At 51.2% G+C, this 26,645-nt stretch overlaps 1 protein-coding gene across 3 annotated transcripts; it reads left to right on the forward strand.

The window, feature by feature from the left end:
- Positions 1-3: 3 nt before the first annotated feature.
- On the forward strand, positions 4-25,310 carry TRIB2 (tribbles pseudokinase 2). Of its 3 annotated transcripts, none has more exons than XM_053667002.1 (4): positions 4-99; positions 508-1,667; positions 6,408-6,700; positions 22,877-25,309. In XM_053667002.1, exons 2-4 carry the CDS (start codon positions 1,398-1,400, stop codon positions 23,343-23,345), a joined length of 1,032 nt encoding a protein of 343 aa, XP_053522977.1. In that variant the 5' UTR covers positions 4-99; positions 508-1,397; the 3' UTR covers positions 23,346-25,309. The 3 variants fall into 3 exon arrangements, with proteins under 3 accessions (XP_053522977.1, XP_053522978.1, XP_037007640.1); XM_053667003.1 differs by lacking the exon at positions 4-99 and having other exon boundaries at positions 166-770; positions 1,412-1,667; positions 22,877-25,310; XM_037151745.2 differs by lacking the exon at positions 4-99 and having other exon boundaries at positions 171-1,667.
- Positions 25,311-26,645: the final 1,335 nt, after the last annotated feature.

Consider the following 26,645-nt stretch of genomic DNA (forward strand, 5'->3'; position numbering starts at 1 on the left):
TGTGTCGGTGACATTGAATGGGGAGACCCAGCGCGAGCGAGGCGCGCGCGCGCACACCCGCGCACACCCGGCCAGGCTAGCTCAGAGATCCCCGGCCACGTAAGTAACTATTAATACCGCCTCGCCAGGAGATGCGGGCGTGCTGAGCTCCGGGATTGGCCTCGGGCAACGTCGGCCATCCCCCCCCCCCCTTCAATTTTAAATACACGTTCCTCTTACCTCCGAGGGGGAAGGAAACAAATACAAGAAGAGGAAGAAAAGCCGTCAATTGCCTCCCAAACCCACCCGACCAGGCAATTGGGTTTAGAATAGGGGGAGACCGAGTGGTTGCAAATTCTTCCAAAGCAAGATCCAGTTACCCAGCGGGAAAGGAGCGCCGCGGGTTGGCAGGGCTGGGGGCGCATCCCCTTCCAGCGCCCGGAGAATCCCCGGAAGCTTGGGCGGGGGAAATCGGAGACCATTGATCTACCCTGGTGCCTTTCCGCACTTCTCTCCCCCTTTTTTCAGAGGACGACCTGGAGCTCCAAAGAGCGGCGACAGCATGAGCCTGTGCTGACCTCCGGCCGGCCGGCCAGCCCTGAGCTTTGTCGCGGTACCTGCTCCCGGCCCGCGCCGCCACTCTTTTGCAATCTTTTGTTGGCAGCGCCGACCGCTCTAAGTTAAATGCTCTCTTGCTATTTCTTCTTCTCTTTTTTTTTGGTCTGTTTGTTTAATTTTGGGAGAGCTCTTGCGATCTTGGAAAAGCCTCAGACGCCATCTACAGTTAAATCGTAGATAACTACCCTCTCCGGCACCCCCTCCTTCCACGCCCCCCACCCTTTCCACCAAAAAAGGGGGTGCAGCGCGGATTCCGTCTGCCGAGCGGCGCGAGCCGGTAGACCTGTGCTGATTTCCTTTTTCTTTTTGTTGGGTTTCTAACGCGTGGAGAGCAAGCCGCCACCGTGCGCTCACCGAAGTCTGCACAAACTAGAGCAGGGCTTCTCCGCCCCGTCTGCAAGTCGGAAGCCTGCTCGGGGATCGCTCCGGGGGACCCGGCGCCGCAGCTCCCACTTTAGCCACCCGGCTCCTCGTCTAGATCCACGCTGGAAAGAGAGGGAGAGAGAGGAACTAAAAGTGCGGAGATTCCATACATCTCTGGCTGCTTTGGGGTAACAAAAGGACCCGAGCCGCTGCCGACCGAGTACCCCCGGGAACCGCGCTCGGAGCAGACCAGGTGCCCGCCGGCGCCCATCTGGGGCTTCTAACTCTCCGCGTAGCCCTCTTCCCGTCCCCTGGCCTCGCGTCCCCTTTTAAAATCCGTGGCTCGGAGGCGCCTGCCGCCGCGCTCGCCAGCGACTCATCCCTCCAGCGGGTTTTTTTTTGTTTTGTTTTGTTTGCTGTGTGCGCTCCCCACACTCATGAACATACACAGGTCTACCCCCATCACAATAGCGAGATATGGGAGATCGCGGAACAAAACCCAGGATTTCGAAGAGTTGTCGTCTATAAGGTCCGCCGAGCCCAGCCAGAGTTTCAGCCCGAACCTCGGCTCCCCGAGCCCGCCCGAGACTCCGAACTTGTCGCATTGCGTTTCTTGCATCGGGAAATACTTATTGTTGGAACCTCTGGAGGGAGACCACGTTTTTCGTGCAGTGCATCTGCACAGTGGAGAGGAGCTGGTGTGCAAGGTAAAGAGCCCGGGTTTTGTTGTGCTTTTTGCGTTTGAAAAAGATTCTCCGGCCGTTTGATGGGGTCGGGAGGTGGCCAAGCCCCGGAGTCTGGGGGCGGGAGGTTTTCCCGGATAATAACCCATGGCCTTGTTAAAGGGGTTTATTTATTTATTTGTTCGTGTGCGACTAGTTGTTGCGAAGTTTTTAGAGCGTTGCAGACAATGGGGCGGGCTGCGGCGGGGGCGTTTTGGGGAGAGCTCAGTACGGGGAGGGCGGCGGGACCGCGCGAGGGCCACGGACACGCGTTGCTCCCAGAGGCTCGTGGAGCTCTTCCGCGCGACGCCGGGTCCCGCAGCCCAGGGGATTTCTCCTGGTGCCTAGCCCCCTCCCCTTCCAACCCGGAGCAGGGGATGCCCCGCTCATTTCAAGGCGTTGATGAAGGTTCCTTTCGCAGCCATTGTTCTTGGCAGCGTGCAGGTGTTAAACCTTTGTTCCGAAGGTGCCCTTTAAAAAGAGACACAAAGGTGTCCCCTCTGGCAGAGCCTAGGGGCCCAGAGCGGGGAAGGAGTTTACCAAGAGCTCTCTTCTGTCCGGAGCCGTAAAAAGAAGGTGGTGGGTGAAAATCAAAGCCGCTTGCACACCTTTGGGTGCAGGAAATAGTGACTCCTCTGAGTCTTCTCTCGTGTTGGCTTCTTCCTATCCTCACACATCCGTGCTTGAACGCCTCTAGGCCCCCCGGCCCCCCGCCCCAACACACACCTCTGCCTGTAACGTTTGGAACCTCAAGAATACCGGTGCTAATGCAGCGAGGGGCACTGCGGCTCCTCTTAGTCTTTGACCCGGAACGCACCAGTGACTGGTTGTGTCTGTGTGTCTGTGCGTCTTTGTAGGTGCCCACAGGGCTCCAGACAACGGGATGAGCAGAATAGTTGCATAAATAGATAAATAAATAAACAAACAAACAAACAAATAAATAAAGCTTTAGACCACACCGCTACCCAGGAATTGGGTAGAGATCAAGAATTCATTGTTGCTTCATTTTCGATTTGCTCACTGTTTTTTTACCCCCGCCCAGGGGAGGGGGAAGGGGATCATCAGAAGTGGGGACCCCTGCTGTCTTTGAAATGGTCACTGCACAGCTGTGCTACCAATAATGCTTGCACCTTTGCCATGAGCCACAGACGGCCCTGTGGACTTGATTTCACAGGGGACTGGAGGATTGCATTGTAAAGCGTGGTTTTGTGGAAGTCTCCAGTCAGCTTTGCAGCTCCTCGGATCAGACCTCAGGGGAAAATAAGAGACTCTTAAATGCTGCTCTCTGCTTGTGGGGAGCATTTGGTATTTTGCATCTTCTCCAAGTTATTGATACCCACAGCAACCGTGCCTGGTTAACCAAAATTCAGTAGGCTATTCAGAGCTGGACTGAATTCTCAGAAGACCTACAACATTGCACAATAGGGTAGTCATCCTTTGAAATGAATGAGTTCCACAGAGCTGCCACTCTGCTATGAAATATGCACAATCACTCAGTGGTGAATGTTTTCACTCCTTTTGCTCTTCAGTGCAGCATTTTCATATTTTTCAAAGGCTGGAGATGCTTGTAAGTAAGGGGGGCTCTGCCACCAAATTCTGCAGGAGCATCTTGCTGTTATTTCTTTGTTTAAAAGCAGAGGTGACCCTGGCCCTTGCTCTTTTTTTCCCCCCTCAGGTCCTTCAAGACATATTTCACTTCGGGCTGACCTTACAGTGTCATTTGCAGACTTGCTCTCTGGCCTGAAACTGTACTTAATCTGCTGGTTTCGATACTGCAAAGATTGAATCAGCAGCCCCTCACCAATTACTGTGTAGCTGCCACTGGATTTAAGTGCTGTATCATTGTTCTGCTTGACAGAGGTCATCCCTTTAAGACACAGCAGCTTCTGTTTTCCTGCCTTTTTTTTTTTTTTTAAACCAGAGGTGATGTTAGTGACTGCTCATGCAAGCATAGTTGAATATATGCAAGGAAGCTCCAAGGGGTTTGGCAAGGCTGTTTCTGTGAACTAACTACCCTCAGAGGCACACGGCAGGCTCTTAGCTTCCAGTGAGACCTACACATCCATCAAGTTCCATTTGATGTCTTGGAATATAAAGTTCTTTTCTCCTAGCTCTGTGGTGACCCTAGGAAAAGGACTTTGCAAAAACAGATCAAATGGAAAGATGCCACTTAATACAGAGAACTGTATAGAGAATTCTATAGGAATGTTGTCTGTGTGTGGAGTGGTGGGGGATTTGAGAGTCATTTACCCAAAATGATCAAGGCTGTTTATTGTCTCCGTGCCTACTTGAAGCAAAGGGAGGGTGCTTTAAGGAGTCTTCAGTTTATGTTTTCATGGAAATGCTGGTAGCTGTGGTGCAGATGGACGCATTACTGTCTTGGCAGAATGGGCACCCCCACCCCCCCTTTCTTTTGGCAAATGCTATTAAAGATGGCCCAGTCTTACAGCTTTATCTGAACTGTCACATTATGTCATTATGTAACTGAGGCTCCAAATGAAACGTTCAAAAGCAGCTGGCAACCAGGCTTATGGCTTGATTTTGCACTTGAAGGTGATAGTTTAAATACCAATCCAAGCCCATAAATGCCTGTTACTGCTACTAATAAAAGCGAGGTTCCTACCCATTTGGGAAAATGTGAGCACTGGCTTCATTTTTCATGCTCTGTCCACCATCTTGGAATTTGGTCTCTTTACAAAGGGTATGGCTGGCTACACACTGACGCTGCTCTGAGTACCTTTGATTTTCTTTTTTAAATTCTGTGTCCATTCAGTGTTTCAGCAGCGGGGCAGGATAACAAACAAAAGGGGTTGAGCAAAAATTACTTTCTATGTTTCAAAGATGCACTTGAGGCAGGAAGTATATTACAAATGGTCACAGCTCCGTGGGCACGGGCCGGGGAGCCTTCAGCACGACGCTTCAGAACACGCGTGGCCATTATCATATAATGACGCAGAGTGTTTGCATTCTCCTCTGCACAGCGTTTGCGGCTCTCTGTGAGGTTTTTGAGCCTGTCCTGGGTCTCTGCTGCCTGCAGTATCACGGTTCAGGCAAGCATTTCAGATGCTTAATTGAATGGACCTCTGAGGTCACTGCGTGGAGGTCGTCCTTTGACAGGATCCGGGTGTGATTTGCCGTCTCTGGAGATGCTGAAGGACTCATTCTTAAATTCGAGGGCTTTCCTGAGATGCCTCATTATGGTTCATTCACAACGTTACTTGGCTTCCTCGCCCAGGGTTTTAGCACAGGCTCTTGCTCACCCTGTCTGATTCACAGATTTTATTTCTTGAAGCAAAGAGGGATTTAATTCAAGGATTCTTAAATAGCAGCCTGCATCCCTGGATGGGTTTTGGAAGGCGCGTGCTTCCCCTCAAAACAAATTCAGTATGGAGCATGCATTTTGAGAGCAGGAATGGTCAGCTAAAAGCTTCTCTCACATTCTCACGTGGGCTCCGGACCCACAGAGGATCGACAGGGTTCTAAATCACTGCCTTTAGTTATGAGCAGGAGGGAGCTTTTTATCCACCTCATCCAGATTAGCGGTGGCCCAGCCAGGATTAGAGGCGCAAATGTAGGGATATTCAGGCCGGCATTTTCCCACCACACTCTGCAGAATGCTGGTCAAGGAGAGTATGTGTGACCCGATGGAAAGGGATAGAAGAAGCTGAGTGACAGTGAGCTGATCACACTGTGTCTGGTTGGAGCTTCCTGGCCTTGGATGCTCTCCGGCAGAGCACCCCCCGCCTGCCCTGCCTCCCGTGGGCCCGGAGTAGATTCCCCAACGCGCATTCGCCGGCAGATAGTAAAACCACATTCCAAACCCAGGAATTTGTAGTCCTGCTTCAGTGGTCTACAAATGAATGAATGCTTTTTTTTTTTAACCTCAAAAATTCTCAGTAGGCTAATACCTCTTTAGGTCTGTTTCAAAAAGGAGTGGAGGGTGGATTTTCTTTTTAAATAATAACCTCACAATGAGGTGGCATTTCACAGGCTCTCTTTGATTCATAGGCAGTTGTTGCACACCTGATTCATTCAGCTAGAATCTGTGGAAGGACTAGAGAAAGAAGCTCGTCTGCCTTCCTGTTAACCGGGGCTGTGTCCCATCCCCAGCTCTGCTACTGGGGGCTTGCCGGGACTTGTCCTCTGAGCCTCAGTTTCCCCATCTGTAAAATGAAGGTGTCGAATTAGATTGCCATTGGGGAAAGCCTACATATTTAATCTATTATTTGCTAACATGCACAGTGCTACATGACACAATTGTATAGCCCCAAGTAATTGTTGTAGAGTGTTCATGTACATTTTTCTTTTTCTTTTTTTTAAATTTTTGAAGGAATGTAAGGTGTTGTCTATGTAACTTGGGATGGGTCACTGTCCGATTTTGCTTTGATTTTGCTTTAATAAAACGTACCCTCTGTGGTACATTTTATTATTATCGTATCTTGCAAAAACACTTTCACCTTCATCTTCTGAGATCACCCTTCCAACACAGTGAGGCAGGTGTCATCTGCCCATTTTACACGTGAGGGCTCAGAGGCTCAGAGATGTCCGGTGATTTCTTCAGGGCCACACAGCTGGTAGGACGCAGGCCCAGTGTGGTCCAGGTTCAAGGTCAGCACACCATTTGTCATCTGGAAAGCCAGTCTCCATGGGAAGTGTTTGCATAACGGGACCTGGCTGTCTGAGAGGCATCTCTGACTCTTGGTCTCCCTGTTCATTCCGCCCTAGGTGTTTGATATCAGCTGCTACCAGGAGTCCCTGGCCCCCTGCTTTTGCCTGTCTGCTCACAGCAACATCAACCAAATCACTGAAATTATCCTGGGGGAGACCAAAGCCTATGTGTTCTTCGAGCGAAGCTATGGGGACATGCACTCCTTTGTCCGCACCTGCAAGAAGCTGAGGGAGGAGGAGGCAGCCAGGCTCTTCTACCAGATCGCCTCTGCGGTGGCCCACTGCCACGGCGGGGGGCTGGTGCTGCGCGACCTCAAGCTGCGGAAGTTCATCTTTAAGGACGAAGAACGGTGAGTCTCATGCCTGTCCAGACGCTCGCGCTCCAACGGGCCGCTCTGTGCAGCCGGCTGGAGAGGGTGCAGGGGAGGCCGTTTGGCTGCCCGTGGTCCACGTGTGGAGACGGAAGTGGGGAAGGACCAAGGCGGGTAAATGTTTCAGGGTTTGACGTGCCCCTGGAAAATAAGTCACCGCCGCTCAAAAGGTGTTACCAAATGCTCAGAGGACAGGTGCAGGATATTTTGTGACCTGGCACTTTCTTTTGTTTTGGTGTTCTGAACTCTGAAGGTGGCTGCGAGGCTGGGTGGCCTTTTCAACATGAAGGAGGCAAGGTTTTCAAAACCCTACTTTTAGAACACTCAGTGCCTGGCATCGGTCGCTTGACATTCATTCATTCATTCACTCATTCATTCACCTATTCAATAGATATTTTCTAAATATCTGTATGTGTATATATATACACACACACACAAAGCATTCATCACAGTTCTCAGTGCTATGAATAGCAAGCTGCATTAACTAGGCAACTGCCCTGTAAAGGTGGTCCGACAGGCCCCAAATGAAGGTATATAGTTGGTCAGATGGGAGCAGGGGCTGCGATGTCTGTTCTCTCTAGGATTCAGAGAGTCAAGAAAGCTTTTATAAGAGAGGTGAATTTAGAGGCAACGCTTGGACGATGAATCTGTAACAGGCCACATGGGAAGGACTGGTGTTCCAGGTGAGGAGACGGCTGCTGCTGTGAAGCCACGGGGACGTGCAGGTCTCGGTTCTTTTAGGAGATGGCTGGACAGGATGCTGGGCACCTGGGTCCCATTTCTCGTTCTCCCATCCACTCATCACGTTTTAGTTAGCAGACCCCACCGGGGCCCTGCTGTCTCCTCCAGCTGAGTTGGATTGTGGAAGGTCTTTCACATGACTTTTTTCTTCTTAATAACGTGCTTTTTAAAAGAGGGGTGGAGGCAATTGATTTATTCATGGCTGACTACTCCGAGAATTGTCCCAGAGGGGGTACTCACGTGATGTCTTGGAATTCTCTTGACTGCTGTGGGCATTGTCGTCTCCCGCTATTGGGACAGTGGTCAGGGAAGTGGACGTCCGTCGTCACAAGGCTGTTAGGGCCTTCCGAACACGGGTCTCGTACACGTTGTGCATTCACTCACTCAGCTCACGTGTCTGGAACACCTTTTGTGTGTCTGCACAGAGCTTGCTGTCCAACCTCTTTGCCTTCTACCCCAGTGGCCTGGGGCATTTTTAGGCTCTGGCTTCCGGGAGGCACCCACATGACAGGGGCCCAGTGCCGTGTCCATTGGTTTTTCCATTGGCTTGAGCTAATGGGGAAATAAATATCTGAGAAGCGTTTGGGGATTAAGAAAAGTAAAGGGCCTGGGGTTACCCAACCCAAATGGAATAATTTCACGCGCGTTTATAATCCAGCTGAGTACAGGACATGCAGAGCACCCCTGCGTTTCCTAGAGCCACGGGGGCAGGTCATGGTCCCGTGTTAAGGTCATGGTCCCCCTTTTAGGGAGCAGTTTCAGGCATCAGCAAGTGTTTGGGGCGGCTTATCCGGCAGGAGCACACGTGGTATCTGTGAAGGGAGTCAGGGAAGGGTGGGGCATCCCCGAGTCGTAGACCTGAGATGAGTGGGCTCCGGGAACCCCGAGAGCCTAGGGAGCAGCTGGAAGCAAATAACAGCCGAGGAGGAGCTCCCGTTGGGCTCATCCTGTCCTTTATGGCCCCGTGCGGAAGAGTGCCAAGGAGCGCAGGGGGCAGAGCTCAAATCCCTGCCATCCCAGGGCCTCGGGAAGACACACCAAGATGTAAGAAGCTCCCAACCGGAGGCTGTGGGTCGCTGGTGTTGACTTGGGAGTTATGTCTGACTCCTGCAAAACAGCGTGACCCTTTCTAGAAAGAACTAGAAAAAGGTATCCCTTGTGACTGTCAAAGCTAAAGTGGGCAGGAAGCTGGCATCTCTTCTGGTCTAAGAGCACCTGGCTTGCTGCAGCTTTGCTGTCCCAAGGGGCCGCCAGAGAGGAGGAGAATTGCCCCCATCTGATTGGTGAGGTGATGGCCACACAGGAGTTAGTGACCTTGCTCAAGGTCACAAGCCAGTTTGACGATGGAGCTAGGCTGGAAATCCTGTCACTGCACTCCAGAGCCCTGCTGCGGCCCCTTTGGACTTGCTGTCCTGACTGTGACAAGGGTCTGTCTGGGCAGGTCTGAGAAGCTCGCTTTGGTTTTTAAGGACATACTGAATGTCCCCAACACTAGCTCCCAATACTCTTTTTTAAAACCCCACTGTTAAGTTTTTGGACAAGGGGAGTAATGCCCAGTAGCCTTTTTTCTTCTGTTTGTTGTTTTGGTTTTTAACCATTTGATTTCAGAGTATGAGACTGGTGTGTCACTCAGCACACTTGTCCCTCAGCAGACGCTGAGTGACGCAGCTGAGTCTTTGTGGGCCTGCACAGTGGCCGGAAGGGCACAGGAGTCAGGCAGGGACCCTGGGGCCTTGTGCTAGCAGCCCTCCCCTCCCGTCCTGGTAGACAGTATCCAATCAATAGGCATTTCAATAGGATTGAAGCTTCCTCCTCTCCTGATGGTGAATGTGGGGAGACTGCGGACTATATGGGAAAGACTTTTGAAGGTGAAATGATGGCACCTGCCTGTTTTGTAAATTGTATGTATCGGTCCCCAGGGGGAAAAGCCTGGAAGAGACCTGGAAGGGCTGCGTCACTAGTCAATTTCAAGTCACCGTATACCTTATGGCCATCGGTTTTCTCAAAGATGTGCTTCTTGTTTCTTGATGGACCAAGAAAGTAACTGAAGGCAAAAGCATTTCCTAGTGAAGTCTGCTGATCTCCTCCTGGCTCAGAAGGAGGCCTGCCTGTAGGTGGACTCCTATGGGTAGACTTTCTATTCTGGACCACTGGTCACCAAGTCCATGGTCATCTGGGAAACATGTTGAGTGACACTGTTACCACCCTAAGTCCAGTTTCCCACAAGTCACTTTGCAGACGTTGTACCCAGCTGACACCCAGTTTATGTTAGACCCGAGGCCCTCGGGATTGAATTAGCGGCACCTCAGATTCTTCTCTGCTTCTTTGGTTTCATTTTGATTTGGGTTCTAGGTTCCAGTACCGGCCGGCTCTGCCCCTTATTAGCTGCCCGACTTGGATAAGCCGTGTAATGCTTCTAAGCGGTGGTTTCTGCAAGGCTGAATTAACAGTTGCATCCCTGTGGGGTGGTTGTGAACGTTCAGTGAGATGATGCGGTGACTCACGGGGCAGGGCAAGAGCTCGCTGATGGACAGCTGGCCCTGGAGTCATGATGACGCCGAGCGGTCACCCGTGAGCCGCTCCCTGCGTGCTGTGAGCTCCTGGGGGATGTGGTCCTTCTCTCTGGCAGCCATTTCCGCGAAGAGTGGAGCCCTCCTGATGTAAGGGTTCAGATCGAAGCCACATCCTCTTCTCTCTTTGGTTTAATTATAGTCACTGAATCAGTGCTGGGAGGGCCACTGATAGGTCAAGTGCATGTGCTGTGGAACCTTCAGCTCTGAAAGGCCAGAAGGTTGACAAGATGTATGCAAAGCAAGCCGGACAGGAGGCCCACCGGAGGTGAAGGGTCACCCCCGCCCACTGAGTTTCCTGCCCTGCTGCTCCTCTTCTGCCCCGGATGTTTCTGCTCGGCCCAGCACCCTCCCCCCTTTTGTTTTCTGTTTGAGGAAGTTAAACCCCTGCCCTGATTGAATGCACACTGGGCACACCCTTTGCATCCACAGTTCCTGTAGTAAAATCTGAGTAGGAGGGCCCCTGGGGGTTGGGCTGTGAATCGGACAGAGGGCAGTGCCCAAATCCTCCGGCCCCACCCCCAGTCCTCTGCAGTAGCTTTAGTGATGTGTGGTCAGCTGTGCTTGGGGGACGCTTGTTTCTGTCTGAGCCTCTAAGGGGGGGTCTGCCCTGGGGGCAGGGCTGGTTACTGCTGCGTGCAAGCGGGGTCCCTGTCAGGAAACTGATCTGTGCTCTTGCACTTAACCATGCCAAGTTTCCTAACCTCTTCTGCTCAGACTGCCTCCCCCCGTGAAGTGGAGAGAGCAAGACTTCCCAGTGGGATGGGGACTGAATGAATCAGTACGTGGACCCTGGCCTCGGCTCCTCATCAGCACCTGCTGTCCCGAGCCTCCCCTGCCTGAGTTTCTGGCCCTCTGGGCCATGTAGGGGCCAGTTTGCTGACTCGGGATGGGAGGAGTCCTTCCAGCTGGTGCAACCTTAGGCCGCAGTCAGGGTGCTGACGTCCCTGTTTCGCCAACTCGATTTCTCTTCTCCTTCTGGACCACCCCTCACTCCCCAAGTCAAGGTTCAGCGCTGCTGTTTCATTGCACAGAAATACCCCATGTGAACAGAGAAACATGCCTCTGTACATCTCTCTTCTTTGGTTAGAAGATCTTTATCAATTGATGTCACAAGTTTCATTTCCTTTGCTTTGTGGAAGCTGATGGGTGCTTACTTCTGCAGGAAGGAGCTGGGACCCTTCACGGGAACCCACGGGCCGTCTGCCCAGACCCCAGGCCTGCGCCTCACACCCCAGAGAGGGGGAGGTTTTTCCCTCCCCCACTCACCTGGGCCAGCTCTCTGTCTCTCTGTTGTTAATCTCTCCTCTGCCTCCTCTTTTAGATCCTCATCCAGGTTGTTCAGCCTCCGTTGAAGCTGTAATACCCAATGAAGGACAGGGGGCAGGCAGGAGAGCTCTGGGGACCAGACTCTGCTTTCTTTCATTGCTAGTGAGTTACATTCTTTTCAGTTGTAGCCTCACTGAATTTTTGGCAAGTGCCTCATGGTTTTTGTTCGAAGGAGACAGAGCTCCTGGAATTCCCTTCTTTATCTTGACCACTTTTATGTACTTGAGACTCTGCCAGCCCTCCAGGAAGGATCACCTCCCCGCCCTTCCTCCCCAGGATGGCAGGGGCACCTTCCGAGGCACCTGCCCTCCATCCCTGTCTGTGGGAGGCTTTCCTCTCTTCCTGCTAGACCTGTCTCGTGCTTACTGCTCCTTCCGTGCTATGGGTATAGAATGAATGGAAGGGTCCTTGATGGTCCTGGCTTGTGTGGCTCAGTGGATTGAGTGCCAGCCTGTGAACCAAAAGGTTGCTGGTTCGATTCTTCCCGGTCAGGGTCCATGCTTGGGTTGCAGGCCTGGTCCCCAGTGTGGGGTACACGAGAGGCAACCACATGTTGATGTTTCTCTCCCTCTCTTTCTTCCTCCCTTCCTCTCTCTCTGAAGATAAATAAATAAAATCTTTTTAAAAAAGAGAAAGAAAGAAGCTTTCCTTTATGGAGTAGGAGCAGCTCAGATTGGATGCCAGCGAGAGACGAGAGGGTCGGGGGAGTCCAGATCACTGGTGTCAAGGCTGTGGCCCGGAGCGGGAGCCCGAAAGGTGAACACCTAGGAATCTGCCAGGTAGACACGCTTTCGAGGAGAACTGCTTTCATAGTCCCACGTCCAAGGAGAAATTAACCCAGCGTGTCTATTCGGATTTAATGATTCCGCAAAAGTGGCATTTACTTAAGACACTGTTGCGAGGGTCTGTGGTGGGGTGTAATTTCGCTTAGAAAGGGCTTCTGCAGTCACCATTGGAGAGGGAAGCCTCCTGGGGGCTCTGTGCTTAGAAATAGACTAAATAATGCGTGTTCTTCAGCCGTGTTTCTGGCGGGGCTGCTCACTGTTTGTACTTAATAAATTAGCTGCTGAGCTAAACTGGGGTCCTGGGTGAGTGGAGCCGAGGGCACAGCAGGAAGATTTCCGATTCCTTTGGGTGCTGGCCTCCGTCCTCTGACAGGAGTTGCAGATGATGAACTTAGAGTATCTGGCCTGGGGCCTGGGGCACTGTGGGGACTTAGAATGGGAGGCGTCATGGCTGCTCTTGGTTGTCATCTGGTGGCTTTGGGCCTCATAACCCAAGTCTGGAGATTCACTTACTCGTTCAGCAAATATTCATGGGATACCTGGGTTGTGTCAGGCATATTCTGAGTTCTGGAGACATTTCAGTGACAAGTGACACAGACACCCTGCCCTCATGAGACCTGCATTTTAATGAAATAGCACCTAGGGTCCACCACATGCCAGGCCCTGTTTTAACTATGACACTTAGACGAACTGATTTTGTCTTAATTAACTATGACATTTATATTGATTTAAGCTGATAAATAAGGTAGTGTTGTTATCATCATTGTGTGGATTTTCTAATCGATGCTCAGGATTCTGTGCTAATCAGTGCCAGACCTGAGGTCGGAACCCAGGACACCTTGTAACAGGGTGCAGCCAAGGGGGGGCCCAAATGGGGATTTGTAATGGGGTCCAGAACTCAGGGTGTCCAGGAAATATTAGGAAAATATACATATATAAGATGTCCTCACCCCCATAAGTCTGAGCTGGGGGTTGGGATGCATGGAGCAGGGCCATTGAGTTGTTCTGAATAGCAACAGTTTTGCAGGTAACCTCTAGAACAGTTGTTTAACATTTCTAAAACCTTCAGCTGGTTTCATAGACGTGTTAAACAGCCTTGGTCTTGTTTTGAGCCAGGGAGCTGGTTGTGACTTCAACCCATGATGTAACTGGGAGGCAACTCCTCCTAGTTATAGCGCCTGCGTGAGAGCTCGGAGATGATTGGCTCTACACCATGGGGCCATGCCTGCCCGGATTTACTATGGCAACCCAGTAAAGCTGGAAGAATGCAGGAATCTGGCAGGTGTAACTGATTGTGGGAGGAGTCGGAAGTGGTGCTACAGAGGAAGATTGGTGCTGGGATTTAAACCCAGGCGCGGCAGCCATGCTGGGGCTTTTTGGGACCACGTGGCTTTGGCAAAAATTGGAACCGTGCAGCTTTAGGGTGGTCCCTTTTTGCCACGTGGCTTAGGAAGCAGGAGAGACTTTGCCTGGAAGAAAAGGGGTGAAAGGACTCTTGCTGGTGGGCCATGAGAAGGTGCCACATGGTTTTGGATTAACTGGAGATTGTGGAGGCGACACAGGTGATGGTGCTGGAACCAAGGGGCTGCCTGAACCACGGACTTCTACTTCTTTTCCTGAAATAAGGTACCTTGAACTGGGCAAAGGGGAGAAGGAAGGACTGTGAGTTTGTGAGTATTCTAAAGGGCTTTAGTATTTTTAATGAAGACATTAAGTCATTACTCTAAGTCTGTACAACTTTGTAAATAAATAATCTCTTTCCTTTCCACCAACCTCTGCCATTGAGAGATATTTTTCCCTGGTGGTGGGCAAGGTGAACCTAGTATGGGGTGGGGGACCCCTGGAGCACAAGGGTGGGTCCATTCGCTAAAAGTATATCATTTGTAGCCCCCCCCCCCCCGGGGGTATGTTCTGTAACAACCTGACTTCTGAGCCTTAGGAGACCGCGGTGGCTCCAGGAAACAGATACCATGTTGGCTCCTTGTGCCCAAACCATAGGAAGAATTTTCTCAAGTGACTAGGCAGCGAGTATACACCAGGTGGCCCTTACCAGCTGGGTTCTAAATGAAGCCTAGCGCCTGATTTTCTTGGGGCCCCACTGTTCACCAACCTCATGGGCAGTACTGATGGAGTGGGGTTTGTTTCCTCTTCAGATACATGAGAGGAAGTCCACTGGTCTTTCTACATCCCAACACCTAGCGCAGGGCATAGTATTCTAAGTACTTAGTGAATGTGACAGCTGACCAAGTGGGTACACGGATAGCCCCGTATGCTCTGGGGACATTAATGTTATAAGAACCCCCCTTAGATATGTTGATGGCAGAGCAGGAGCTGGAAGTGCCCATTCAGTGTCCTCTACCCAGCAGTCTTGGGAGTTTCTCCAGACCATGGATGAGAGTCCAGCCTGTGTGGAATTTCCTTGGACTCTAGACAGCACAATCCTCGAGCAGAATCCTGCCTAGATGTCCTGAGCTCTGGACACCTGGGGGCATCTTAGACCTGGGAGTGACGGGGCCTTAGAAACCTTCACTCAGCTCCTCCCGTGCACTGCGGACATTGGTAGCTATTGGGTGTGCCAGGGTCAGCACCGGGCAGTCCTTGCCTAATGGGAGGCACAGTGTCATGGTTATTTCTAGTAATATTTGCAGAAGAAGGGGGTGCATCAGACAGCTCCCTGGGGGCAGGAAGAGAATGTTCCAGCAGTGGGCTAGGGTGGAGAGAATCATTGCATCAGGATGGAGAAGGGCTCCTTCGTGGTTGGTCTGAGTGATGAAGGAAGGAAGGGGAAGGGGATCGAGAAAGTTTGAGCAAAGGCCAGGAAGCCTGGACACACTGTGTGTAGGGAGGGCCGTGCTGGGGGAGGGCACGGTGCAGGACAAAGGGGGCTAAAGGGATTGGCCTGAGCCCTGCCCCCACCCCACCAATGGGGCATGGAAGGCAAGTTCTAGACTCTCAGCAGCTAGGCGGGAGCAGCACCTCAAGGTGTGCCTGGCTGCCTGGGCGACCCAGGGCTGCCTGGGCCCTCGGCTGTCCAGCATCAGCAGTTAGGTGGTATGCAGAAGCTCTTCTGAGAGGCCATCGATTGATGATTGATTTAGGGCCGAGGATCCTCCAGGAGCCAGGCCTAAATGCAGGGAGCGAGAGGCCCTTGGCATACGGATGAGGAGTCCGGAGCTACTTTGTCTTCTGGGGATTCCCTGTCTGTTCCTATGGAGACGGCGGGCTGCCTGCCTGCCTGGTGTCTTCCTGAAGGGAAGGCGTTGGAGGTGGATGGTTTTCCCCGCACTCCCGTGGCCATGATGACTCAGCTGCTGTGCTGCAGGCAGAGAACGCAGGACCCTGCGTGGGGGTTGGCCCGCAGGTCCCCTGGACACACCTGGCTGCTGGTGCTGGGATGACCTAGCACATTATTTCATCTTTCTAAGCTGTGATTTTTCTTTTTCATCAACCCCCACCTCCCGGATTGTGTGTAAGGTCCTAAGAGGGTATACCGACCACCCTGAGCAACTAACCGGGTCTTCACCTGTGGCCCCTCCCCTGGACTCTTCTCTCCCTGCTCTGAAGCGTTTCCCTTATGGTTTTATCAGCTGCTTGGTCTTGGACTTGGGTCTGTTCACTGAATCTACAGGACCTAGTGAATTGGTGGCTCTCAGAGGTGACTGCTGGAAAAATTTATGTGTGTAGGAAATAGAATTAAAGGAGTGAAGATTTATTGGACAGAGTTTAGCAGCCCACAGAGTCCCAGTGGTGGCTGCCAGGTTGGCATGGTGCTGGGACTGTCCTTCTCTGTCCCCTGCCCCCAGCAGTAGCCCCAGGTAGACCCTTGCTTGCACCAGGACTGGTAGCCAAGGCGGCTGAGGGTAGCTTTGCAGTAGCAGGGCCACAGCACAAGGTCAGGCCTGACTGCAGCGGGTCTTTCTCACTTGACCGTTCACCGGCTTGGACCCTCCCTGTGGAATGGCCTTCAATGACTTCTCCGGATTCCACTGACCTCAGGCCACCGGACTTCCCATCCTGGCCAGGCCCACTTTGCCTGGCTGAACTCCCAGCCCGGCCCCACCTCGGCCCACCCTGTCCTGATCTCTTCCTGCCCAGAGCCCTGGGCGGCGTGTAAAGGTTTAAAAGCCAAGGGTGAGCCATTGTGTAGGCCATTTGTGATGTTTGGGAAGGAGCACTGAGTTTAGAGCTCGAGCACTTGGGCTTGAATCTGAGCTCTGCTTCTCACTTGCCAGGTGGCCTTGGACCAGTCCCATCTGTGTTCTGTACCTTGGTTTCTTCATCTGGTAAATGGGCAGGTCCAGCTTCCTCTGTCCACCTTGTGAGCTACAGCAATTAGATCATGTGTGTGTGTGTGTGTGTGTGTGTGATGGTTTCGTATGTGGCCTAGTGCTGAATACACCTGGGGCCATGTTTGTCTCCCTGCGCCCAGGGTTTTTCCTTAAAAGTCTCCCTGTTTTTGACTCTGAGTAAATCTGTGATGTCGGTGCCAGGGTGTATTTTGGGCACCAACATTGGGATCCTCCTCATGTGGATTCAGAGCCCAGTTTTTTCAGTTACCCTAAATTATACTACCTAGGACATTTCATTTTCCACTCCTCAGCTTCCTTACGTTGTAGGAAGGTTGCACAGAATCGCATTTGCCTTTCAGTTTTGTTAGAAGCGATGGACATGCACATGGACAAGAGTTCCAGCATTTAGATATTCATGGTTGCTGTTGTTAACTAGGATTATTTTCATTGTTATAAGGATGTCACATAGAAAGTGTCGCTATCCTTATAACTTAAACGTTAAACTTAAAAATCAGGAATTTTACAGCTGGAAGAGCCCTTTTCAGTCTGTGTAGCCAAATGTCCCCATTTCATGGAAGGGAAACTGAGGCAGAAAGGGAATCTGCGGCCAAGTTCCACCCCCTCCTATCCCCCCACGCCCCCCTTCCCCGGCAGCCCTCCAAGCCTCTGTAGAGAGTGGTCAGGGCGCTGGGCTCTCATGGCCAATGTTACAGCTCCCTGGAGGCAGGGAGGAGCTTCCTCACCTGGTTCAGGACCCAGAGACACAAGGCCCGGCACCGGGCTGGGCCGGCCCTGAGTGTCCGCTGCCCATGTGAGCCTTGTTCATTAGAGGTTGAAAGCAAAGCAGGTTGTAAGCGCATGCGGGATGTGGCGTCACGGCCAAATCCATCCTGCCGAGGACTCCTGGCCCTTTCCTCCAAGAAGCTGCAGGAGATAATCACTGTCATGGACAGCTTTTTGGTCACAAACATCTTCAGCATCCCTTCCCCTTGTCACTTTTGGGAATCTCTGTTCTTCATGTACCAACACCTCCACAAAGCCCATCTCAAAGACCTTCATCAGGACTGAATAAAGTGAGCAGGAGTGAGCTGGGCCTGTGTGTGGGGGAAGAACCTGCCAGTTAGGAGGAAAACCAGTGCAGGGAGCCCAGGAAGGAATCTGGGCACAGAATTTACATCCACTTCCGTCTGCGTGAGGCTTGTCCATCTGTCTTCCCTTCCCCTCCAGGTTTTGGAGTCAAAGGTGGAGCCTTATCTTGATAGCAAACTTAGTCAGAAAGGCCACCGTCTGTAGCCAGTTTGCTAGGCTCCTTGGTAGATACTGTAAATGTGACTGTAGACTTGACTTTGAAAGTTCATTGAATCCTCACAAAAACCGGGAAGATGGGTGTCATGTGTCAGATCTGTAGCCCTCGCTCCTAGTTCAAATGCCCCGGTGCTGATTGGGACATTTGAATGACCAGGGCCTCCAGTGCCCTCATTGAATTTTATGAAAATCAGTTTCTTTGCCTTGAAGTTTATCATCCTCAGCCTCTTCAGGGACATCAGAAGTGGAGAGCAGTTTCATTTACTTCCCCTGATGCGGACCCATGCAGGTGCTCCGCTGGTCCTGCCCCAACCCCACCCGATGGAGGGCAGAGGTTCTCATTCCCAGATGGGGAGTCCAGCTCCAGGGACCTTCCTTGTATAGCAAGTCCCCAGGGACCGGACCGGAACTCCGGCCTGGCCTTGGGTCCCTGACGTGTGCAGCCTGGCCGGTCCTTGTTGGAAGATGTAATCCAGACCGCCTGCCTCAGCCCTTGCCTCGGAGTGATGTAAACAAGGTCAGGATGTTCCAAGAAGCAGGCAAGGTCAGATCGCCTGCAATGCTGTCTCCAGGCGGATGATTTCCGACCTCTGCCGTTGTTTTGAGTTAGTGCTTCGAGAAGATGGACGCCATGAAATCTTTTATGCAGAAGAGATATCACCGAAAGTTTGTTTTCAGAGCCCTCCAAGGAAGGACATGGTGTCTACTCTATTTAAAATCTGGGCTTCATCTTCAAATCCTACTGAGTTTTCCCTGAATATATTTATATGGATGACAATAATTACTGCTTTCTAGAATGTTAAAAACTTCAGACTTAGAAATCACAGCATCTATTAAAACAACCTTGCCTTTAAAAAAAAAAGGCTTCTCTTTCCTTCTCTCCTTCCCTGCCTGGGATGCATGTGTCCCCTGTAACGAGGGAGCCAGCTCCTGCCCCAAAGGTTGCCGTGCCCTGACCCTGGGTACACCTGTGCCGCCCACTTTGATGGAGCTTCTTTGATGGCAGGAATTCCTCCCTCAGGTGCGCACAGCCCAGGGAGAGGTGAGCGCTCAGCCCCCCACTAGTCTTACCAGCTGGACAGGCTCAGCATTAGGCTCAGGGTCCATGGGAAGGAATGATCATCTCTGCTTTGGAGGCTGATTTTACAAACTTTTAAAAAGAAAACAGACGTGGCTACCTAGCACATGTTCAGCTTCCTAGAGGATGTCTGATCTTTGGTGGTTGGTAATTTGCACACTGAACTGGCCGGGCTCTGTGGCCGCCCCACCTCCGCACCCACTGTGCCCAATGTGACAGGCAGATGGGGACAGCAAGCACAGCCTCCGAAGGGAGGAGGGTGATGTGGGAGATGGATGGGCTTAGGGGCAGCTGAACCTGAGTGCATGGGGTGGCTTTTTATTTCACCCTCAGATTCCTTAGGTGTTTGCATAGCCGCTGACCTGTCTGGAGCTAGGGGAGGAGCGGTGAGCCCCAGTGAGGGGGTTAATTGCTAGGAGAGCGCCCTTCACCATTTTCTCGGGCCCTTTTCTCTGCTCTGGAGGTGGACTCAGAAGAGGGCGTAGAAGGCAGGTGTAGTCTCTGCTGCGTGGTGGTGCTGGGGGGGTGGGCAGTGGGGCAAAGGGACGAGGCTGCACCTGGGGCTGTGCCCTGGGTGGGCAAAAGAATGGAAGGGCTTTAGATCTGGCTTTACCTAAAGAGCTGGGGGCAGGGGGTAGAAGGAGGTGGGTAAGAGGGGGACAATGGGGACAGAAAGAGACTTTGCTTGGGATGGCGGGCACACTGTGCAGGTGATGTTTTGTTGAGTGTGTACTTGATACCTGTATGGTTTTGTGAACCAAGGTCACCCCAATAAATTCAGCTAAAAAGAGAGCTTGAGATGCTAATGTCTGTCCCCTAAACGGGCTGACTCATGTCTCCTTCTACCCTCACTGGAAGGTGTCTGAGGCAGAATTTACAACAGCTGCCCTCTGGGGTCCTTCACTTGACCTCCACTTAATCCTGGCCAAGCTGGCAGAGCTGTGCCCTGTTTCTTTAAAAATGGGTACACTGAAGCTCCTAGGGCTTAACGTGTGACTGTCCCTTTCACTTGTGGACTGGGTGTCTGTTGTGTGCTTTAGGTGCTGAAGGTATGGCAATAAACACAGGCGACACAGGTGACCTCAGCCACCTGCCCGCAGGCTCCTGTAGGGGAGGAATGAGGCAATCGATCACCTCAAGATGACCACTGGAGTAATTCAAAGAATACACACGCAACAGTATAGAAAAACAAATACCTAGTATTCAGGTGGTGACGAGGGGGGTGTGCAGTGGGGAGAGGGTGCTATTTCTATAGGATGCTTCGGCAAGGCCTCTTTAGTCAAGTTCATCTGAGCAGAGACATGGAAATAAAGTGAGCTGCTCACGTGTCTGGGGAAGAGCCTGAGCAGAGGCCCCGGGAGGGACCGAGGTCAGTTGGCATATCGGTGCGTCAGAGAAGAGGCTGGGGCAGGCAGGGAGTGTGGCTGAAGATGTGGCTGAGATGCCTGTGGGCCACCCGGCAGCCTCGATGGTGGCCCCACTTGGGAGGGTTTTGGCAGAGGGACCTGGTCCCAGACTTGGTCCTCTGATTCTGGTTTGGTTCTCCTTCCACTGGACTGTCTCTTGTCACACAGATGGGTGGGCTTATTATTGATGCTACTCCAGTTTCCACTGAGATCATTATTCCCACGGCTACTCTGTTGCCAGGGCAGTGAACTTGGAGACGAGGAGCCTGGCTCGCTCCTGAAGCTGGAGAGTCTGAGGGTGATGGTGGGTGGAGGAAGCTGTGCCCACTGGGTGTCTCCCACTCACCTCCAGACCCGGGACATGCAGGGAGGCTGGTGTGGGGGCAGTGCCACCCCCCCCCCACCTTGCAGGAGAAAAAGCAAAAGGTAGAGGAGGTGGGGGATTAGTCAGCGCAATTCCAGACGAGTGTGTCTAGACCATTACTATGTTTACAGATCATTAGCTGTTGCGAGGTGGGAAAATCGTGTATGCTATAGATCACAGCAGAGCCTGGGTGAGCAGACATGAAAGACTGGCTGCTCTCTATTACAGGCTTCCAGAATGTTCAGTCTGGCAGAGATTTTAAGACAGTCTTGCCCAGATAGGTGCACAACAGTGAGAATACACTTACAAATGGTCGAAATGAGAAATTTCATCTTATGTATATTTTACCACAATAAAAAAATTAAAATTAAAAACAAAGAATGACTGCCTTGTCCAATAGTCCTATTTAAGGCTAAGAAACAGAGAGGTTGAGTGACTCACCCACAGCCACATAGCAGGTGAGAGAGCTCTGGCCTCAGTCTGCCCTCCTCGTTCCAGCCCAGCGTCTTTTCCGTTGACCATACCCTATCTCACTCGTGGAGATGAGACCAAGTTGTCACTCCTCGATCTCTGAAACTCCTGTCTCAGATGACATTTGGATTTGTGAGATGTTGGAATCAACTGAGGATTTTTCTGACCTTTTCCACAGAGAGCTCCCAGCAGATCTCCCTGGGTTAATTTGAGCCCTGACTCCATTCTGGAGCTTTCTGAGGGGCCAATGTAATTGCTGTAAAAGGCTATGACCCTCAGTAGGAGGCGAGGAGAGACATAGCGGTGGGTAGACCTGAGTGACAGGCTCCGACTTAGGACTAAAGCCTTATGTTGTTTTATTCCAAGTTCTTCCCTATTCTCTGTTCCTCTGAGCCTTGTGATACCTGGGGCAACAGGGTAGATGCTTCAAAGTGCACTCTTGAGATGAAGGAACCAACTCACGTGGCTGACACAGACCTTATAGGACCTCGCTGGCGCTATTTATGAGGTTCTAACCCCTAACTCCAGTCCCTCCACCCTGTCCTATGTCACCTTTGTGGCAAGCCTTAATTAGTGAGATGGAATGGGATTAACTGAGTTTATGGGGCTTGAGAACCACTGGATCTTGGCAGTGGTAACAATATTCTGCCCAGGAGAGTCACAGGAGGGTTTCAGTTGTAAGCACTGAAAGGGAGGAATTCCTAATTTTCCCTTTAAAGCGTGGTGGTGAGACAGGGGAACAGGAATCTCAAGAGGCTCCTGGGCTAAGCAGAAAACACTGGGCTATGAGCTTAGAGTTTGGGTTGGGGGACAGACCTCAGTCTTGGCACAGGTCACGTCCCGTCCTGGTCCTCAACTCCAGTCGTTGAAAATTAGTTATAGTTAACGAGGAGAATTCAGCTCCTTTTCAAAGGTATTTACTGAGCATGGACTTTATTTTATACCCAGTGATGATATCAAGACCTGCCCTATAAAGATGAGGGCTAGGTTTTGGGGACTTAGAGTTTAATGAGATTTTTCCACCTCTGTCTTAGCCAATGCACCCAGGAGAGTCCTACGTTCCCGCCAGCCAGCACACGGTCTTCAAATGGGAGTGGGAAGACTGGGGACAGGGTAAGGAGTTTGAGAAGGACCTTGGGCTCATGCTATTGCTCATGCCATTATTCATACGCACACCCCATGCACACCAGGGTGCCCATGGCTGACCTGGGAAGACGTGAGGCCTTCCGGCATTTTTCTCTATTTCTCAGCTAAAAGGCTTTGGGCAAGGTACTCAAACTCAGAGCCTCAGTGTTCTTATCTGTAAAATAGGGTAGTAAAACTTCCTATTTCTAACAAAAGTATTGTGAGACCAGAAATCACTTGAGTAATGTGGAAGGTCCTTGCAGACGGTTACGTCACATACGTTTGCCGGAAGTTTACCAGAAGTGGCGGGCAGAGCTTCTGTCAGCTTCCCAGTTGGTCGTATCCGAGTTCAAAGCTTGTGAATCCCAATCATTTCTCAAATGTGGCTTTGAGAAACTTGCTTAATCTCTTGTTTCTTTAGCACTAAGATGGGGCCGTAATGTTATCTGTGGTTCGTTTACGTGCTGAAGCTTTGAGTCTGCTAATAGATTGTCAACTCCCCGCAAAGTCCCAATCCGTCTTGTTTGCTCTTGTGTCCCCAGCCCTGGAAGAGCGTATGGTACCTAGAAGGTGCTTAGTGAGTCAAGCTGGCCTGGCTGAGTGAATGGGAATCACTGACACCCAGCAGGAGCTGGGATATAGTGATGGGATCCTGATGTTTCCCAGCTCACGTTTTGCTCCTCTTCTTGCAGGACTCGGGTCAAGCTGGAAAGCCTGGAAGATGCCTACATCCTGCGGGGAGACGACGACTCCCTCTCCGACAAGCACGGCTGCCCTGCTTACGTGAGTCCGGAGATCCTGAACACCAGCGGCAGCTACTCGGGCAAAGCCGCCGACGTGTGGAGCCTGGGTGTGATGCTGTACACCATGTTGGTAGGGCGCTACCCTTTCCATGACATTGAGCCCAGTTCCCTCTTCAGCAAGATCCGACGTGGCCAGTTCAACATTCCAGAGACTCTGTCGCCCAAGGCCAAGTGCCTCATCCGAAGCATCCTGCGGCGGGAGCCCTCTGAGCGGCTGACCTCGCAGGAGATTCTGGACCACCCTTGGTTTTCTACAGATTTTAGCGTCTCGAATTCGGGATATGGTGCTAAGGAGGCGTCTGATCAGCTGGTGCCGGATGTCAACATGGAAGAGAACTTGGACCCTTTCTTTAACTGAGCTCACGCCCCACAGAGACGGAGCTGGTACCAGGAGCGAAAGAGGGCAGTGGAAAGGAGTCCTTCCAGGGAACACGTGTCACCTGGCTCGGTAGCAAGAAAGACACTGACACTCACACGTTTCTTGGTTCAGAGAAGGAAAATCTTACAGGAGCGGGCGGAACACGTAGCAGGGGGCAAGTGGTGTTTGGGTGGGGCTCGGGCTCTGGGGTCTGGTCAGAGTGGGGGAGCCCCTGGAGCTCCTCCTCCCTGATTGGCCCCAGAGACCACCCCTGCCAGTCAGGCTCCGCCTACCCCACTTTTCATTTCGTTCAAAAGTAGCTGCAGATCCTGACAGAATCGAAACTCTGCCTCAAACACACATCTTGGCATCGCACTGTTAGCATTTAACTCCTTGTCATGATTCAGGGAAGGTACAATTGGCTAAGGGTTTTGTTTTGTTTTTTCTCCTTTTTAAAGAAGCCAACCACCTATCTGGTAATTAAGGTTCACTTAAAAACAAATTCGGTGCACACAGACTGACATGATACCTGGGTGCTAAACTCAAAGAAAATACGAGTCCAGTTTGTGTCTCTTAATCACTTCTTCTGAGCAAACTATTTAATATCCCGGTCAGGAAATGAGATGTTCATTATTTGCTCCCTGAAGGGGAGAAAAAAAATTTGTCCTTTAATAAGCTATTCTGTTTTTTGTCATTTGGTTTGTGGCAGGAAGCTATTTAGAAGTCAAACTTCCAGATGCATTACTGCTATCATAATTTAAAGAGTGAAAAAAAAAGGAAGAGAGGAAAAGAGACATTGGACTCTTTAATTGTTTTTTCTTTTGAAGGGTGAGGGTGGCCAGCAGGCATGCCCTTGGCTGGCGCGGTACCAGCGCGGTGGTGTGAGATGGTGCGAAGCTTTTGGAGTGGGATGCTTTTACAGCCCCTGACCCTGAACGAAACGTTTTTGTCTTTGCTTTATTGGAGACCAGTGAGACAAAGCAGGTTGTCCCACGTGTATCAGATACAGGGCAGCTATTTCGTTTTCTTTACGAAGAATGATCCTTTTGGCTTGGAAGGCCCTCTGGTTTGGACAAAAACCCTCGGTAGAGACAAGCGGGAAAGAAAATAAGCTGAAAGCTAGGATGATATAAATAAAAACAGCTCTCTATCCCAATACGCACCTTTGTATCTTCAAGAACTCTTCTATTTATTAAGGAAAATGTCACATTGTGATGTATTAAGCCAGTATTTCAATTACGGGTTGACTTGGGATGACATGTTACATGCTGTTGTTAACATTTATATATATATTTTTTTCTTGTTTTGAGTATTTCTGTCCCTGAAATAACCTTTTCTTTGGCTTTTCTAGATATAGCTTCATTTGATTTTGAGTGGCCTGTTTTTTGTTTTTGTTTTTGTTTTTTTATTAATGGCTTTTCTATTGCTGTATGATGCAGAACTCCTTTGGCATAAATATTTGTGTTTCCAGTACCTCAGTCGTTTGGATTTTACTGCCTGTATGCGTTTTGTGAAATGGTCCTGTTTTTGGGTAGGTCACATGTGGACTCTGGTATGTAAATGTTACTTGAATCTGTGCTCCATTATAGTATGTGGCATGTATGTGCAGACCTGGATGCTTTATTCCTGCCCAGCAGGAGCCCGGCCTTCACCTTCCCATGAGGGCGGCTTAACCTTCATGTCAGGAGACAAGGCGGCCATGGATTTGCCCTTGATTCTGCTTTGACAATGGAAGATGCGGAGGAGAGAGGTGTTTCACACCCCGAAGATGGTGCTGTGTCCAGGAGGACCTGTTTTCCTTCCCCCTCCCGTTTTTTGAGAACCCCGGAGGAGGAGAGATTGGTAACATGCATGGCGGGGATCTATGGCCTCTGGTGCTTTGTCCTGTATTTGGTTTAATGTTTTTGTCCTAATCTCTTCAATCAATAAAATCGTGCGTATTTAACTAAAATTCCGGGGTCCGGCCAATGATGATTTACCGCGTCTGGGCTTTGTGGCCACTGCCCACCGGCCAGGAACTCACGTTCTCCAAGGTCTTCCCTCAGGGGTGTCCAAACTTTCAGCATCTCTGCGCCACACTGGAAGAAGAAGAGTTGTTTTGGGCCACATGTTAAATACATTGTGACATGTAATCACCAGAAAAACCCTCAGAATGTTGTAAGTTAATTTACGATTTTTTGCATTGGGCTGCATTCACACCCTTCCGGGGTTGCATGTGGCCTGTGGGTCGCAGGTGGGACACCCTTGTTAGGGCGAACCACGACTACTGTGTATACAAGGCAAGAGCTCCCTTCTATTGTGACTGGGTGCAGGCTGGCCAGTTTAGATGGAATATCTCACTGATAAGTAAACTCTCACTGACTTCATCATCAGCACCACCTTTGGAGGTACGAATTATGTTCCTATCACATATTAAGAAATAAGCCCAGAAAGATACACAACTTTCATCTTGGGATACCTCCTGTACGGAGCAGAGTCGGTGTGGACTCCAAGTCCGTTGACTTCCAAAGCCCATCATGCTTTCTGTGACTTGATCCCAGAGGGTTCTCAGGGCGAGTGGCATAGAAGCTCAGGAGTGGCCGTTCTTCCCTAGGACCCCGTCATCCAGGCTCCAGGCTGCGACATGGCTCCCCAGGGAAATCCACATCAACTTGGAACCTGATGGGACACGTCAAGGTGGGAGGTCGCCTAGCTCCCAGGAGCCCTTCCCTCAGATCCATGAAGGTCAGCTGGGTGGGGGCCATGGGCAACTCCATCCACTGTGCTCCTCCTTTAACAGAAGTAATGACAGCCCAGGGGCCACATCAACCCCGAAATGTTAAGGCAGAGCCTCCTGTGTCATTTCAGTGCAGGTTGGAGAAACAGACTTGGATAGGGACGGAGGCAGTGGGCGGGCAGAATGGAGGAGGGGGCCAGGCACACAGAGTCCTGGAGGCTCAGACGGTGTGTACCCACCTGCCTCTGTCAGGAGGTGCCCTGGGAGAGGTGGCAGCTGCACCAGGGTCCAGAAAGAAGGGGCTTTGGGAGTGAAGGAAGAGGAACGGCAGTATCATCCGTAGCAGAGAGACCGGTGCAGGAGGAGTAAGCAGAGGCTTGGCCAGGTGAGCGCTCTCACTGCCAAGCTGCAGGTAAACTCATCCACGGCCCTTGCAGAGATGGATCAGTGCACAAGGACATGGCTGACGGGGAGGCTCTCTGGTCCGTGGGACCAGTCCTCTAAATTCACAAAATGCTTCCTGTCTTGTGATGTCACCTCTGTGTCCCCAGCGCCACCCAAGTCAGTGCCAGGCATGCTGGAGG

Source organism: Artibeus jamaicensis, unplaced genomic scaffold, assembly GCF_021234435.1.
Source record: "Artibeus jamaicensis isolate MK-2021 breed Jamaican fruit bat unplaced genomic scaffold, CSHL_Jam_final contig_465, whole genome shotgun sequence".
NCBI classification, from domain to species: domain Eukaryota; kingdom Metazoa; phylum Chordata; class Mammalia; order Chiroptera; family Phyllostomidae; genus Artibeus; species Artibeus jamaicensis.